Here is a 17,386-nt window from a genome sequence, read left to right on the forward strand (position 1 = left end):
TTTCCTTCACCAGATCTTCAGCATGCTACACTTTAGCCACTTCAGCCCCAGAAGGATTTACCCCCTTCCTGACCAGAGCACTTTTTACAATTTGGCACTGCGTCGCTTTAACTGCTAATTGCGGGGGGGCGTGTCCGGACGTGAACAAGGGTGGACATGCTGTGCTGAGCTCAGCACAAACAGGGAGAATCCAGTGCCATCCGTCCCTTAATTCGCCACACCGACACTCAATTTTATCTGCTACGACCCCTGGACCCCCTCTGCTGTATTCCAAGCGGGGTCTTTCCGTGTTTTGGCGGATTAAACTTGTTTTGGGCCTACAGCTAGACCCCCACTAAGGACACCCGCCGCCATCTTGAGGCCTACAGGCCGTCCGGAATATCCCGCTCTCCACTCCCGGGATCCTGAGGCCCATCCGAGCACACTACCTCGGCTAACGAGTCCCTGCACCTCCGGAGGACAGACGCTGTTTACACAGCGGCGAAGAGTCATCTGGAATCCCTTAACAGCAGCTCCGTTCTCCCGCGGCCTACCACCATCTTGCAGCCTGCCATCTAATCCTCCTGACACAGTAAGTGACAAGGCAATCGCCTATTTCTCCTGCACCGGATACCCCCAGCAGTAATTGTGCATCACAACTTGCCCAGGATACCGTTTGCTGATCCATTTAGTGACATTTTAAGCCTGAACGGAGCGGAGTTCGCCCAACCGGCTAACACCCTCAGGAAAGCCTGCGGCTTCGGCCTGCTTCTGGAGGACGGCGGCCATCTTGGTGCTCCAAGTACTCCCATTATCAGCTTGCTCCTTTGTCTGCTTTATCAAAGCACTCTCACACTTCTCTCTCATCTACTGCCTCCCCCCTATACTGCTGGCACATATACCTATTGCTACTACCCCGACTCTGGGCCCGGTAGAAATCTCCTGAGACTTTCATACTCACACATTGCCTGCACGGCTCCTGTTCCTACAATCCTTAGCCAAGTTGACTCTCCATGCTTGTCTCAGTGACTATTGAAGTGAATCTACTATACTATTGAAGTGAACTACTATCAACACTCCATCTACCTTAAAATCTCTCTGCATCAGTGCGCATGCGCGAGAGCTCCAACATGGCTGCTTGAGCCAGGAGCTCCGCTCCACCCCGGACCGCCGAGCCGTACACCAGCCACCTCAGCCCACTAACGGGCGAAACAACGCCCCACCCGAGTAGGGGAACATCCGGAGAACCGGAGGAGATGTCTGGGGCCCCTGCGAGATGCAATCTCGGCCCCCAATTCGCCTCAGCAGGCGCGGACGGGAGTCCCAAGATGGCCGCCAGCACGGACGGCCACTGCAGCAGACAGGCATTCACTCCAGGACACAGGAGCACAGGCCAGTACTTTCTCCTCCGACCCTGACCTATGCACAGGCAGCACAGGGACCCCCCCAAACGCCACATTTACCCCTGCAAGGCCACAGCAAAGGCTTCCACTGACATAATGAGCCTCACACAACAGGAGCTATACTCACAGGCCCTCCCTGCACAGGCCCAACTTTCACCTCCAGTCATCCAGCAATCAGGCTTCTCAGTAACTGACCTCACAGCAATGCAGGAAGACATGTTTGCTAAATTCTCATCCCTTTTAGAGAAAGGACTGGCTAATACTGCAAAACAGATTACCAACACTATTAAAGCGGACCTGTCCAATTTAGGCGCCAGAATTGAAGCCATTGAGGATAAAGTGGAATGCACAACCGCTAGAACCAACCAAAACGCAGCTCACCTCATGACCATTCAAGAACAATTAGATGTCGCCCTTTCTAGGATCAACGAGCTCGAAAACCGGTCTAGGAGGTATAACTTTCGGATCAGAGGCCTCCCGGAAACTTTTTCGGACATCCCCTCCACGGTTCAGGACATTATTTCAGCTCTTATTCCTAACATACCCCCCCAACGTCTTGAACTAGACAGAGCACACAGGTCTCTTGGTCCCCCCAGACAAGATGGCTCCCCAAGGGACATAATTGTCAAGCCGCACTTCTTTGCGGTAAAGGAAGAGGTCATGCGTCAATCTCGACAAAATCCTAAGCTGCAACACCAGGGTCACCAGATCCAGATTTTTGCTGACCTCGCCCCTACAACTATTCAACGACGCAGGACACTAAAACCCCTCCTCACGGTCCTCTCTCAACGGGATATCAAATACCACTGGACCTTCCCCTTTGCTGTAAAGTTTGCCATCCAGGGCAAGACCCACTCTTTTGCTAGCCTCCAGGAAGGTGAAAGACTGTTTCTCGCCCTCAGGCTAATCTCCCATGAGGCACCAATGGACTTTTTGTCTTCTTCCTCGGGCTCCACTAAACGCCCTCCTCCAGGCAGCCCCGTATCTCCACTCTGGATGAAGGGCCCTTCCAAGAAGAGCAAGGATGGGAAACCACCCTAAGGAACGCCTTACTCATCATTTCCCTTCAGTCTCTGCAGAGATATCTTTGGGCCAGTTTTCCCACCAAGTTGATGGAGCAGGTGCTCCAAACCCTCTCACGTCTTATGGACATGGAAAGCCCCACATCTAGATTCTCATCGAGTTTTACTGTTTTACACCCCATTTTCCACATTAGCAAAATTTTTTCAATACAGGAGGTCTGAAACAAACACTTACCACCCTCTGCTTCAACTTGCTTCCTTCAAGAACCAGCTAACTTAGCTGGCAACCTTCTCAGAGGAAGAAGACTCCTACAGAGAATACGCTCCTCCATGAAGACCACGGTTCCTCTAAAATAAAGCTCAGAATACAGGACTAGAATTCCAGTGTTAATTAGGTTGGGTCATTTCTTAGTTCAGTTAGGAGTCTCGGTTTGTCTGAGATACCCATATATCTTCCCCACTTTCAGAGGGAGGTCCTGTTCGCTAGGCCATTACGGCCTCCCTCATTATCCGGGGACCCCCCAGGAATTTTCCCTCACATAGTCAGATAGGGGAACGGGGAGACTTTTGAGGATGTGAAGGGGGTGGGATTCTCAGGTTCTTGATTGTATGTTCCTGCCTGGGTTGCATGTTGTTTCAGGCGTTTAGAGCCCCGTAATTAGGGCTGACACTACAGTAATTTTGTTTACCATTATTGTGTGTATATTTTATGGCTCAAATTTGACATAACAAGGGTCTGGGGTGGAACCCTTGTGCCTCCACTCGATTCCAAAGAACCTATGATGTCCTTTGGTGTCGGAACTTCAGACCCCCCCTCAGGGCGGTCTGAAGTGGTTCATTGGGGCTATAGCGGAATTTGATTCGCATAACCCCAAGGGTACTTTCTTGGTACCCATGTCTGTGTTTGTGTCTTTATTTGTCAGTAAGTCTCTTTTCTTTTCCTTCCCCATCTCATCCTTTTTCTTTCCTCTAGCCATCCCGGGGGGGGGGTTTCCCCCCACGTCCCAGAGTCGGTCCTGGGACTACTCTGCACAACCTGGCCTAAATCCAGTATGAGAAGACTCCCAAGGGTAAGTGACTGCTTGATCTCTAGCTTCTATCCCCTCTGCTCCTATGGCTGACCTGAATGTCAAGGGTAATGACCTCAAGATAGGTTCACATAACGTCCAGGGCCTAAACTCTCTCAGGAAAAGGAGACTAGCACTGGATCATTATAAATCCCTGAGAATTGATGTGGTACTTCTGCAGGAGATGCACTTCCACATCCGGTACACCCCCAAGTTCCTACATGCACACTTTGCAACATTTTATTTAGCGAATGCCCCCAATAAGACGAAGGGGGTAGCTATTCTCTTCTCTAAAAATTGCAAATTTTCACATCTCTCTGAATTTAGGGATCCAGAGGGCAGATTCATTTTGGTGAAGGGTACCCTGGAAGGCGTTTTATATTCTTTCGTCTCCTACTACGCCCCAAACAAGGGCCAAGCGTCATTCTTCCAGGACCTGTTCTCAACTTTGGAACCGCTCCTGGAAGGCAAAGTTATCCTGGGAGGGGACTCAAATGTTGCGTTCGATCAGGGTCTAGACAAAACTAAGCCCCCTAAAGACCAACTCACACGCCCCACAAAACTTAGCACTAGGATCGCCAAAATGGTCCACTCACAGGGCCTGGTAGACGCATGGAGGGAAATGAACCCCAACAAAAGGGACTACACGCACTTTTCCGCTCCCCACCAGTCTTACGCTAGAATTGATCACATCTTCACCCAGACAGCCCTCATTCCCTTGCCAACTAAGGCAGCAATACTAGACACTGCATGGTCGGATCATTCATTGGTTCTCCTTACCTTGAGAAATGTTCTGTCTGGGCGAGGAGGTTTCTTTTGGCGACTAAACTAATCCCTTTTAACTGACCCTAGTCTGGTCCAGGAAATAGCTAAATCTATCAAAGAATATTTCCTCTTAAATGATGTAGAGAACATATCCCCCGAAACCCTGTGGGCAGCCCACAAGGCAACTATTCGAGGAGTTATAATTAGGTTAGCGACCAAATTTAAGAAGGAGTGATTGATCGACATTCAAAGACTCGAAAAATCCTTCCTCCAACTTAAAGCGGAACACAAAAAACACCCGTCCAGGACCCTTTTAAGCAAACTTGACGCCACCAGACTTGAACTGAATCTAGCTTTAACGGCTAAAGCAGAGAAAAATCTTAGATGGTGTGGAGCCAAATTTTACTGCCACAAGGATAGATTCGGCTCAATGCTGGCATCTAAACTCTCACCTAAATTTCGCTCTCTCTCCTTCCCCAAATTGAGGATAGCAGGTCAACCTCCAACAGCAAATCCGATCAGTATTATGTCTGCTTTCCACGATTTTTATGCTAATCTCTACAACCCACCCCAATCGGAGAAAGGCCCCTTAGTTTCTAAGTTCCTATTGAATCTACAACTTCCCTCACTCTCCAGAGAATGTAAAGACTTAATGGAAGCTCCCATCATGGAAGCTGAAATTAGGGAGGTAATTAAAGGTCTTAAATCCGGCTCTGCCCCTGGGCCAGACAGCCTCTCAGTCCCCTACTATAAGGAATATTGCGCTATCCTAGCCCCGTACCTGGCGAAGTTCTTTAATTCTAAAAAATCAGGATCCCCCCTGAAAACTCAACTAAACACAGCATTTATCTCAGTGATCCCCAAACCCAACAAAAACCATGAGGAAGTTGAGAACTACAGGCCCATATCTTTAATTAACAATGACCTCAAAATTCTTACTAAAATTTTAGCCAACCGCCTTTCCTCTTTCATCAATCTCTATGTACACAAGGATCAGGTGGGTTTTATACCCGGTAGGCAAGGACCCGGCCAAATCAGGAGAGCAATAGATATCGTATCCATTCTACAATCTAACTGGGAAGGGGGGCCGAAACAAGAAGGCATGATCCTCTCGCTGGATCTCCACAAAGCTTTTGACTCGATCGAATGGCCTTATCTTTTCTCCATATTGGAGAAGTGGGGCTTTGGACCCAACTTTTTAGGGACCCTAAAATCGCTATACTCCTCACCTCAAGCGGTGATTCGATTACAAGGTCAATACTCTAAACCCCTATCCATTGCAAGAGGTACTAGGCAGGGATGCCCACTCTCCCCCCTAATTTTTGCTATTGCGATCGAAACGTTAGCAATAGCAATAAGAGCAGATCCCAACATTCAGGGGGTTACATGTGGTGACCAGGTCCACAAATGTGGGTTGTTTGCGGACGATATGCTCCTTTTTATCACGTCCCCAACCACCTCCCTTCCAAACCTTTGCAAACTCCTGAAAGAGTTCTCGATGGTTTCTGGGCTAAAGGTCAATTATGCCAAATCCTCAGCCTTAAACATCTCCCTTAACCCATCTATTTTGGCATCCCTGCAGAGTGCCTTTGAATTCAAATGGAGTGACTCATACATTGATTATTTGGGGATAAGGCTCACAGCTAAAACAGAACTCCTATATGCAACCAACTTCCCTCACACATACCGCAAACTGGAGGCAAACTTATCCAAATGGGCTAAAGGGGGTTTATCCTGGTTAGGGAGAATTCACGCAGTCAAGATGACTTTGCTCCCCAGAATCCTCTACCTTTTTAGAGCCATTCCAATAAACATCATTAAAGAACACTTGAAATCGTTCCAAAGGAAAATAATAAAATTTATTTGGGGAGGGAAGGGGTACAGACTTCAACAGAGCACATTATACTTAAACAGACCACAAGGGGGATTAGGCCTCCCGCAGCTTTTTTGGTATTACCAATCAGCCAGGCTAGCCCAGATCTCGACGGTATATGCGAAGGCTGAGAAACCGGATTGGATACAGACTGAGAGACAGGCAGTTCCTTCTTTCACTATCGACTTTCTTTTGTGGGTCCCCCCCAAAAAACGTCCCCCCATATTATCCCCTATTCTCTCGCAATCCTTTCAATTATGGGATTCTCTGAGAAACCTTCAAACCATAACTTCCTACAGACACCCCCTAGCTCACATCTTCAATAACCCTGACTTTCCCCCGGGAACTGACATTAAAGCATTCCGATGGTGGTTGAACAAGGGGATGTACCGGATTGGACACTACTTCACATCAATGGGGCCAATCACCAGGGCCTTCTGTGTGAGTCAACTGGAGATGCCTAGCTCCGAGAACTTTCGTTTCCAGCAGATCAGACACTTCCTCACTCATATGGGAAAAGACAAACCTTCAAACCACGCATTCACCCCATATGAAATATGGTGCGGTCAGTCTACAGAGCAGAGGGGAGGAATCTCCATTATCTACCAGTCACTCTCTAATCAAACCACCAAGACCCCATACATGTCAGCTTGGGAGTCAGACTTGTCCTTGGAGTGGGACCTAGAGAAGTGGAGGGTCACTTTTAGTAGGGCATACAAGAGCATTTTGAACATCTCACTGGTTGAGTCCAGTGTAAAGGTCATCACAAGATGGTACCTTCCACCGGAGAGACTGGCCAAAATGTTCCCCTCCACGGACCCCAGGTGTTTTAGGGGTTGTCTACTCAGGGGCTCCTTGGCCCATATCTTTTGGGAATGTCCACGACTGAGGCCTTTCTGGAGCAGGATTTTTCACATGATTAAGAAAGTTACTGGAGTTCAGATCCCGAGGACCCCCGCTTTAGCACTATTAAACGATCATTTACCTAAGACTCCCAAACTGGCCCGTAAATTGATACACTTCATTTTGCTGGGAGCTAAGCTATCTATTGCCAAGGCATGGAAACAACCCAAGGTGTCCTTCAAAGCGGCTATCCGCAAAATTTCTTGAATCATGGCCCAAGAGAAGCTTGCCAGTACCCTGAACAACACCAAAGAGAAATTTGAAGCTATTTGGGAACCCTGGGCTGTTTTCATGGGCATTTCCTTGATTCCAGGGGTTCAACCCTGATGCGTATACTGTCTCGGGGTCTGGTGGGACTCCTCCCGTGGATTGGCTTTCGACTACTCTCTCCTCTCTCTCTCTCTCCCCCCTCTCATTTCTACTTTTTTTCTTTTCCTTTCTTTTGTTAATTGTTAGGATGATTTAACAAGATGATGTTTTGTCTGTTTTAGTTCAAACCGTAGTAGGGACCCCTGGGGGTCTTGCTTGTTCGATGCCAAGAGATCTTTAGTATTAACTAAGGGGGAGCTAAGGGGGAGTTGGAGTGCTCCGTTCAGGCACAGTGTGTTCCCATTTGGGGTGCAGACGATCTCTCCTCCCTCCCCTTCTCCCAACCATTACAAGTCTCAGGGTTCTATGGTTTTAGTGAACGAATTTTGGTCTATGAAGATATTAATGTACGGTCACAGACCAGAGACATACTTATATCTACTGTCGTAAGTTTGACTTGTAACCCCAAGGAGGTTCGAATTTTTTCTGCTTTATACTCCCTCATTTAACGCTGATGATTTGTATGCTTTTTCTTGAAAATTCAATAAAAATATTTTGAAAATAAAATCTCTCTGCATGTTCACAATATTTTGATGTATGTTTGGCACTGAACAGATGTGAGTAAGAGGTGCCCCTTACAGCTAACGGCCGTATAGTTCCAGGTATGCCTGCCAGGACACCTAAATTTCGGGCTGCCCCAGGTAAACGTCCTGGCAAGAGGTCTCTGTCCATTCCAGTCTCAACGGGTTCCATTCAACAATACTTAGCCAACGCACGTGACGACCAAGTCCGAACCTCGAGAACAAGTGCTTCTCCATCATCCCACGCTGCTTCGGTGAGGGAGAGCTCTCCGGCCTCCTCCTATTGCTCCGATCTTATGGACGACACTGGATCTCCCGCTGGCTCCGAAATGACTACACTCATGGGCGGCCTCAAAAAAAAAAAAAAAAAAAAAGAACTTGCAGGTATGTTTCACAGTTTGGAGAAATCCATTAAAAAAGAAATAACTGCTGTGAGATCTGATATGTCACATATCTTGGTCAGAGTGGAAGAAACGGAACAACGGCAGGATGCACAGGCCTTAGCCATTAAAGAATTGCAGGACACTGTCACCCAGTTGGCATTCGCCCATAGGGCCTCTTTATATAAGCTCGAAGACCTAGAGAACCGGAATCGCAGGAATAATATTCGTGTCAGAGGTCTACCGGAAGCAACTGGAGATAGTGATCTTGAACCATCTATCAGAGGCATTTTTAACACCATCCTGGGTAGATCTGCCACTGATCCATTGCACTTCGACCGTGTGCACTGTGCCCTAAGACCACGTAACACCAACTCAGACCTGCCCAGAGATGTTATCTGTCGCTTACACTACTTTGAAGACAAAAATGCTATTATGATGAAGATGCGAAACCTACCTAACATTGACTTTGATGGGGCGGTCCTAACCTTGTATCCGGACCTTTCCAAGGATACTTTGGATCGTCGTAGATCCCTAAAGCCGCTCCTTGAACACCTATGCTCTGACGGGATCACCTACAGATGGGGCTTTCCAGCCTGCCTGATTGCCACAAAAAATGGTCGTTCCCATACACTAAGATTTCCTGAGGAACTCCCAACTTTCCTGCAGGATCTTCATCTCTCGTCCATAGAGCTCCCAGGCTGGCAGGACCCAATCCCCAATTTTTCATGTCCAATGGAACCACTTTGGAGAAAAACCCCATCAAAGAAGAGACACACTTATCTCCCAGGCTCTGCACAAAAACATGGATGAACTGTATATTTTTGTTTTGTCCATACTAATTTCATCAATGTAGACTATTTTTCTCCTACAGGGTAAATTTTTTTTTTTGTTTGTTTTTTTTTCTCTTGTCTTTTACAGAGTCAGGTTTTGGCCACAGTTTTTTTGTTTTTTTTCCTAATGTTTGTCTGGCCATACATGGCCTAAGCTGACTTACAGTTGAACTGACCAGTGTTCTCTTTTTCCTGTTTTCTTTTATAGGTTAGTTCATGTTCCAATGCAATTAACATCTGTGTTACCTGGTAGGATACATAAAGTTCAATATGATCCTGGTCTTACATTGTTATTTTTCATATTTCTGACTGGAACTAGTTATTTACTTATAGTTATGCTAATTTTTGTTTATAGGCCATGCGCTGTGGGGGCGCACCTCCCTCACTATCCCTTCCCTATAGCGTAACCCCATCCCCCCCTCTCCTTCTGGGGTTGGCGAACGCGAGCGGCCTTACAGTTGTCCTATTCAATCCCTGCTCTGGGATTGGGCTGGCCTCTCGCTCTCTCTTTCCCCAACGGGACCACTGCAGATTTCTGCGTGTTATTCACATGTTTCCCACAAGTTCTTCAATGCACGTATGTAATTTTTATACATGTTTATCTTCTTACTCCATTCTTTCTTTCTCTCTTCAAACTATCTCTTTTGCTTTTACCCCCTTATTACCCCCTCCCTGCTGGCATGCATGGCAGGATAAGCTGAGAGACCACACTTTATTTTAACAAATGGCTACGATAAAAGTTATACCTTACAATGTCAGAGGCCTTAATGTCGTGGCCAAACGACATCAAATTACTTGTGTACTTAAACAAGCCGCTTGTCCCATTGCCTTTTTTCAGGAAACACATCTAACTCACACAACACCTGTTCAATTGACATCACCCCACTTCTCTCAGTGGTATTATAGTCTATCGGACACTAATAAAGCTAAAGGAGTGGCCATTGGTTTTTACAAGGATGTGTCCTTTAGGCTATCCAATATGCTAGCAGATGATCATGGACGCTTTCTTTTCCTTAGGGGTTTCATAGGTAACACTCAATGCACTCTCGCAAATGTATATTGTCCAAACCATAATCAGCTTGCCTTTCTCTCACAAATTCTAACTAAACTGTCACACTTCGCTAAAGGACTTACTATCCTAGCGGGGGATATAAACATGCCATTAGACCCAACACTTGATACGTCCCAAGGCCGCTCCAATATCTCTTTCAAACGACTGAAATTTGTTAAAAAAAGGCTTCTAGACCTTCAATTGATGGATGTCTGGCGCCTCCTACATCCCAAAGAAAAGGATTTTTCACATTTTTCCACAACACACCAATCTTACTCCAGAATAGATAATATGTTTTTAGATCATTTTCACCTCCCCTTCTTACACTCTACTCACATAGGCACCACATCTGTTTCAGACCATGCACCTGTGTCAATGACGTTGACTATGTCTTCCCTGCCAAGACATACTAACAACTGGAAACTTAATGACTCCCTTCTTTCTAATGAAGCTGAGATTTCCATGTTAGCATCTCATTTATCGCAATACTTCAAGGAAGACAAATCCTCTGACACTTCTCCCTCCATTGTTTGGGAAGCTCATAAGGCTACTATTAGGGGCCACCTCATTGAGCTAGGTTTGGGTGGAAAAAAAGGGAACATAGGCAACAAATTGACGAGGTTCTACAACAGATAGCGGTTCTTGAAAAACAGCATAAACTATCTCTGCATATTAAACACCTCCAATCCCTCACGCTTAAACGAGAGGAATTGGGGTCTCTTCTCAATTTAGACACCAGGAGAAGATTTCAACGCCTCTCACAGAAATTTTATGAGTGGGGGAACAAACCGAGTAAATTAGTAGCTAGATCATTGAAGATCAAACAATCGCAGTCATTTATCCCCAAAATCAAACTTTCAACGGGAGAGCTGGCCCATGCAACTCCAGACATTGCTAAGGCCTTTAGAGGGTACTATGCTGACCTTTATAATGTTAAAAATGATTTATTCTCTCTACCTCAAAAAGAGAGACGAACTCGCATGCTCTCCTACTTGAAAGAAGCAAATCTTCCTAAATTGCCCATATCGGTTCTTAAAGAAATGGAGGAGGATTTCTCGGTTGAGGCATTTCAAGCAGCATTGAAATCTTCCCCATCCGGTAAAGCTCCTGGACCTGACGGGTTCACTGTATTATATTATAAAACATTCAGCGATATTTTGCTCCCCCGCCTTACCGCTTATGCAAATTCTGTCTCTCAGTCTTCATGTCTACGCCCAGAATCCTCTCAACTCATATCACTGTCATCCCTAAACCTTATAAGGACCCCACCCTATGTAATAGTTTTAGACCCATATCATTAATAAATGTTGACATTAAATTATTTGCAAAAGTAATGGCGAATCGCCTGCTCCCCCTATTACCTAGATGGATTTTGGCAGACCAGTCTGGTTTCATACCCAATAGAGAAGCAAAAGATAATTCCCTCCGCGTAATCTCCCTAATCCAGTATGTTCAGAGATGCGCCCACCCTACTCCTTTCCACTGATGCGGAGAAGGCTTTTGATGGGGTGGACTGGGAATATCTTAAAATGACCTTACGACATTTTGGCTTAGGACCTCAAATGTTCCATCGCATCTCTTCTCTCTACTCTAACCCCCCCGTGCTCAGTTTGAAGCTGTGGAGCTTGGTGTAAGTGGAGCTGGATTAAGTGGGAGTTAAAAACAAGTGTTATGCCGCGTACACACGGTCGGACTTTTCATCTACAAAAGTCCAACGGACGCCGACGGACTAAAGCTGGCTGGTAATCCGATCGTGTGTGGGCTTCTCCGGACTTTCAGCAGACTTTTTCAGCCTCAAATCCGACGGACTTTAGATTTGAAACATGCTTCAAATCTTTACGTCGTAACTACGACGGACCCCGAAATCCGCTCGTCTGTGTGCTAGTCCGACGGACAAAAACCCATGCTAGGGCAGCTATTGGCTACTGGCTATGAACTTCCTTATTTTAGTCCGGTGTACGTCATCACGTACGAATCCGTCGGACTTTTGTGTGGTCGTGTGTAGGCAAGTCCGTTCGTTAGAAAGTCTGCTGCAAGTCCGCCGAAAGTCCGCCGGAAGTCCGCCGGAAGTCTGTCGGACAGGCTGTCGGACTTTTGTAGACGAAAAGTCCGACCGTGTGTACGCGGCATTAGAGTATACAAGTCTTGGTGTCTGTTTGCTGTTTGCTGTCTGTTGGTGTTTGCTGTCTGTTGGTGTTTGCTGTCTGTTGGTGTTTGCTGGGTTGCATTTTGGGGACTTTTCCTTTTTTTTTTTTTTTTTTTTTTATTAAATGTAAGTTTATTGAGCAGTGGATAAAAGGAGTACAGTGTACATAATAAACACCAGAAAAAAGAATAACAATACATTTTTCCAAGATGTACAAATAAAATTTGTGTACAATATTATATCCCGTGTCTTATTCCTCTTTTTTTTTCCCCCCATAATATATATGTGTTGCTAATTGGTCATGTCTTACTAGCTTAGCTGGTTCTCGCTGCAGTGGCTTGGCACGTGTGGCCTGGGGGGGGGCTGATCCCCGAGGCGCCCCGCTACCTGATTTGTTTTCAAGTGCAAGTATCAGACGACTGAGTCCATTTATCCCATATTTGTTCATATTTATGAGGGCAACCTCTATGTATATAGATTAGTTTTTTGTATGGTAATGTATTGTTGACTTCCGCCATCCAGTGTGAAAACTCTGGGGGATTAGGCCTCATCCAGACTCTAGCAATGACTTTTCGTGCAGAAAAAAGTGTTTCGTGTACAAATACCTTTTGGAATTTATTTATCTCAGGATCTGATAGAATTCCTAGAAGGCAGAGCTTAGGCTGTAGTGTTACAGGGGAGCCCATTGTGTCGTGGAGGAAGCGCACTATCTGTGTCCAGAGCGCCTGGATCTGGGGGCACTGCCACAATAGGTGGAAAAAGGTGCCGGTAGCCTGGTTGCACATTGGGCACATTGTTGATTGATTACTCTTATATTTTGATAACCTGAGTGGCGTGAGATATGCTCTGTGAATCAGGAATAATTTAGTTAATCGGTCTGATAGTTTAGGGGACACTAATTTGCATGCGTCGAGGGCGTCGCTCCACTCATCATCTGCCAGTGTGCCCACCTCCCCCTCCCACCTTGATTTAAGGGCATAGGCCGATGTAGTGGCCTGCGGTAGCGTTAACATTAGATAGAATTAGGAAATCAGTTTTTTCGGGTCTGGGCATTTCAGTGCTTCCATTAGTGGGTTATTTACCAAGTTGAGTTCACCCGGGGGGAACTGTGAGTAAAAGGAGTGGCACAGTTGCAGGTACCTGAAAAACATTTGGTTTGGTAGTGTATACTCCATTTTCAATCTATCAAAGGTTTTTAACCTGCCATTATGAATGATGTGTAGTATATAAATGATCCCTCTAGAACTCCACAGCTCGCTGTCTGGTATCAATTTGAATTCGGGGAGATTTGTGTTGTGCCACAGGGGAGTGAATTCATTTATTACTGGGAGTTGAAGTCTATTCATGGCTAGATTCCAGATTTTGGTATAGTGATAAAGTAGTGATTTACGGTTAGCATTCCTGTCTTCCCCATTTCCGGCTCTTCCCGTTATCGCAGTTAATGGATCATGTGACGGGCGTGACCATCTAGGGCACAGTAAATGCAAGAATCTTTCTCTATCTGTCTAAATATTTAATGGTATCTACTCTCTGTAGGGGCAGTATCGCTCTGTCTTTGGATTGCGGGAAACTGTCGAGGGATAGTATCTGGGATTTGTCCCAGTTTATCCTGAGGCCGGAGAACGTGCCGAACCGTTCTATTAGGTCCAGTGTGGTGGGTAGGGAGTTCTCCGAGTCATCAAGGTATAGTAGGGTATCGTCTACATATGTACTAATTTTTTCAGTCACGTCCCCCCTGCGGAATCCCTTTATTTCCGGGTGTGCCCGGATGGCTATGGACAGGGGTTCTGCCACCAGTGCATACAGCAAGGGCGACAGGGGGCACCCCTGTCTCGTACCCCTGGATAACGGGAATTGGTCGGATGGCCATCCGTTCGCTAGTACCCTCGCCAGTGGATATTGGTAAAGAAGTTGCACCCATTTTATAAATTTTGGGCCAAAGCCGAACCTGCCCAGACAGCTCCAAAGGTATCTCCACTCCACCGAATCGAATGCCTTGGCTGTGTCCAAAGCGACGATTATTCTAGACCCTACGTTGTCGTGTGTAGCCTGTAAATTTATAAACAGTCTCCTAAGGTTGAAGGATGTGTTTCTACCTGGCATAAATCCTGCCTGGTCACTGTGTATTAAGGAAAGGACTACTTTGTTGAGACGGATAGCTAATATTTTTGCAAGTATTTTGATGTCTACCTGGAGCAAAGATATGGGGCGGTAAGACTCAGGGACGAATGGATCTTTCCCTGGCTTGGGAATCAGTACAATAGTGGCCTCTCTCATGGACGCTGGCAGTGTGGAATCTGTAAATATGGCCTCGTACAGCTGTAGTAGTCTAGGGATCAGTATTTCTGAGTAGGCGGAGTAGAATTCCACCGGTAGCCCGTCCGAGCCCAGGGACTTTGAAGCGGGGAGTTCCGCCAGGGCTCTTGATATCTCGTCTATTGTTAGTGGGGCCTCTAATTCCTCGACCTGTTCTATGGAGAGCTGTGGAATTGTCAGCTCTCCCAGGAATGTTTCCATTGGGGAGGTGTCTGTCGGGGCTGTTGCTGTGTATAGCTTGCTAAAGAACTCTCTGAAGATGTCTGTAACTCTATGCGGTTCTGTTTCTATGTTTCCATTAGGCGAACGCAACGAGATTACCACGGGAGGTCTGTCTTCGCTATGTATTAGGTATGCTAGGAGTTTCCCCGCCCGGTCCCCGTGCTCGAACGACCGCTGTCTATGAAAAAATAATTTTCGTTTGGATTTTTCGTAGTGCAGTTGAGTTAGCACCCTTGTACAGAGTTTGAGATTATCAGCTCTGTCTGCGGTGGGAGCCTCAAGAAATGTTTTTTCCGAGTCTCGGAGGCTAATTTCCGCCCTAGATATTGCCAACTCTGACTCTTTTTTTAGTTTGTTGATTCTATTAGTTAGTATCATGCGAGCGTGTTTTTTAAAGGCTTCCCACACCATCTGAACTGAAGCAGAGCCTTCGTTGATTAGGAAATAGTTACTCCATTCTGTTGAAAGGTCATCCTCCTCCAGCAGTATGGTCAGCCAAAAAGGGTTCAGCCTCCACACCATCGGAGGGCGGTTTTGGGGAACTGTAAGTGTAGCCCAATATGGGCAGTGATCAGATAGGGACCTAGGGGAGAAGCCTGTGTCCGCCAGCCTGGGGAGGAGCACCTTGGATACCAATATTAGGTCTATGCGGGACATAGCACGGTGCGACGTGGAGAAGCAGGAGAACCGCTTATCTGCAGGATTCCTAGCTCTCCACGTATCCACCAGGCCGAAGTCTGATAGGAGTCTGGCGAATCTTGTAGGGTGGGATATCCCCGGTTCTGTGTTTAACATGCTAAGTCTGTCTAGGGCTGGATCTAGCACATTGTTAAAATCACCTAGCCATACAGCCGGAATGCTAGGGTGCAGAGTCATAAAATCGAACCCAGCAGTTATAGCAGTCACGCTGAACGGTGGTGGAACATAGAATGCCATGAGGAGAATCGGGTCTCCATAGATTTTAGCTTTTAAAAGAACATATCTACCCGATGGGTCGATCACTGAGTCCTGGAGCTCAAAGTGGGTATTTTTAGCAATTAGGAGTGAAACTCCCCTTGAGACTGTAGTGTGCGTCGAATGGAATGCCCAGTCAATCCATGGTCTCTTAAGTACTCTATGTGCAATACCCTCAGCGTGTGTTTCCACCAGAGCCACCACATCAGCTCTTTGTTTCTTGAGGAGTGAAAACACCGCCGACCTCTTTATAGGTTCTCTAAGTCCGCGAATATTCCACGTGATAAATTTCAAACTAGCCATTTAAATGCGAATGTGAGGTATTGAGCTCCGGAACTCAGGTCTCCCCCCCCTCCCCCCCAAACGCCCCAGCACATAAATCTTGCAGCATGACCATTATCAATGACACTATAAGGTTATTTTGGTAACAGTTACCTGCTGTAAACATTAGATAAGACAATAAAACTTGTATATTTCTTATTTCCCCATCCCCCCACCCCGCTCTGCACCTTCCGAACCTGGTGCGAGCTTCAATCCCGAACTGCCAACTGGGCATAAACTTTGTCCAACCTGTGGAGAAAAGGTAAGTTCTTGACGGTGTTTGGGTGGCAGTCACTGTGTTGGGAATGTTAGTAAACTCTGGGATCTTAAGCAACCTGTACAGTGCAGCCAGAAACTGTGCTCTCCGTTTCAGGTGGTGAACTGTGGTACGTGGGGCGAGAATACGCTGCGTACCGTTGCACATTTCAGGACTCTGCTCACCGCTCTTGTCGAGCACCTTTAGACATTGGTTAGCTCCGTCGGTTGCATATGTGGACCTTTCGTTACAAGATAGAGGCCTATAACTGCAATGTGTCTCTGTGGTAAGGGACTGCAGAAAACCCTTTGGTGGGATTGTGCCGATTGTAGCAGGGTGAAGTTCTCACGGTTTGCAGCCCGCCGGGTTCTCCAGGAGAGATGTAGAACTGTGTTACTCGTTAGAGCCCGTCTATTGCGACAGGCCCAGTCTAAGTGGAGTTGGAGTGCAGCCTTCCATCACAACAGGATACTAAACATGAGAAGGGGGAAGGGGGAAGGCGAGCTGTTCATCCTGTAGTTATGTGTAGGGTTACGGTTTTGGAGATAGTCCGTGTGGAGAGTCAGGGTGTAGTATAGTGGAAGTCCCTGAGGAGTCCTATATTGACTTAGGAGCAGAAAAGAGTATAAGGAAAACGAGTACTTATCTGCGGGCTTCCCGCTGCTCCAACCAGGTGATAGCGGCTTCTGGATCCTCAAAGAAGTATGCTCTATCTTCTCCCTCCACACGGAGGCGGGCCGGGAAGAGCATGGCGTACTTGATGTTCTTTACGCGAAGGCGCCTTTTAACTTCCGTGAATGTGCGTCGCCTCCGCTGTACCTCCGCGGAGAAATCCGGATAGACAGCAATCATTTTGTTTCCTAGGGGGATGTTACCCTTCACTCTGCTGAGACGGAGTATGGCGTCTCTGTCCCTGTAGTTCAGGAATTTTGCGATGAACGTGCGCGGGGGGGCTCCAGGTGGTGGTAGTCTGCCTGACAGGCGGTGTGCGCGCTCTACCACAAA

General features: G+C 46.8%; 1 protein-coding gene across 1 annotated transcript in view; it reads left to right on the forward strand.

Moving 5' to 3' along the window:
* The first annotated feature begins 6,565 nt into the window (after positions 1-6,565).
* LOC141116705 (low affinity immunoglobulin gamma Fc region receptor II-c-like) overlaps positions 6,566-17,386 on the forward strand; it is a 179,514-nt gene continuing 168,693 nt past the window's right edge. Inside the window, exons 1-2 of the mRNA XM_073609097.1 lie at positions 6,566-6,882; positions 13,849-13,995. Of these exons, the coding sequence (XP_073465198.1) occupies positions 6,566-6,882; positions 13,849-13,995 (464 nt within the window). The remainder of the gene's footprint in view (positions 6,883-13,848; positions 13,996-17,386) is intronic.

The sequence above is a fragment of the Aquarana catesbeiana genome, linkage group LG13 (assembly GCF_042186555.1).
Source record: "Aquarana catesbeiana isolate 2022-GZ linkage group LG13, ASM4218655v1, whole genome shotgun sequence".
NCBI classification, from domain to species: Eukaryota; Metazoa; Chordata; class Amphibia; order Anura; family Ranidae; genus Aquarana; species Aquarana catesbeiana.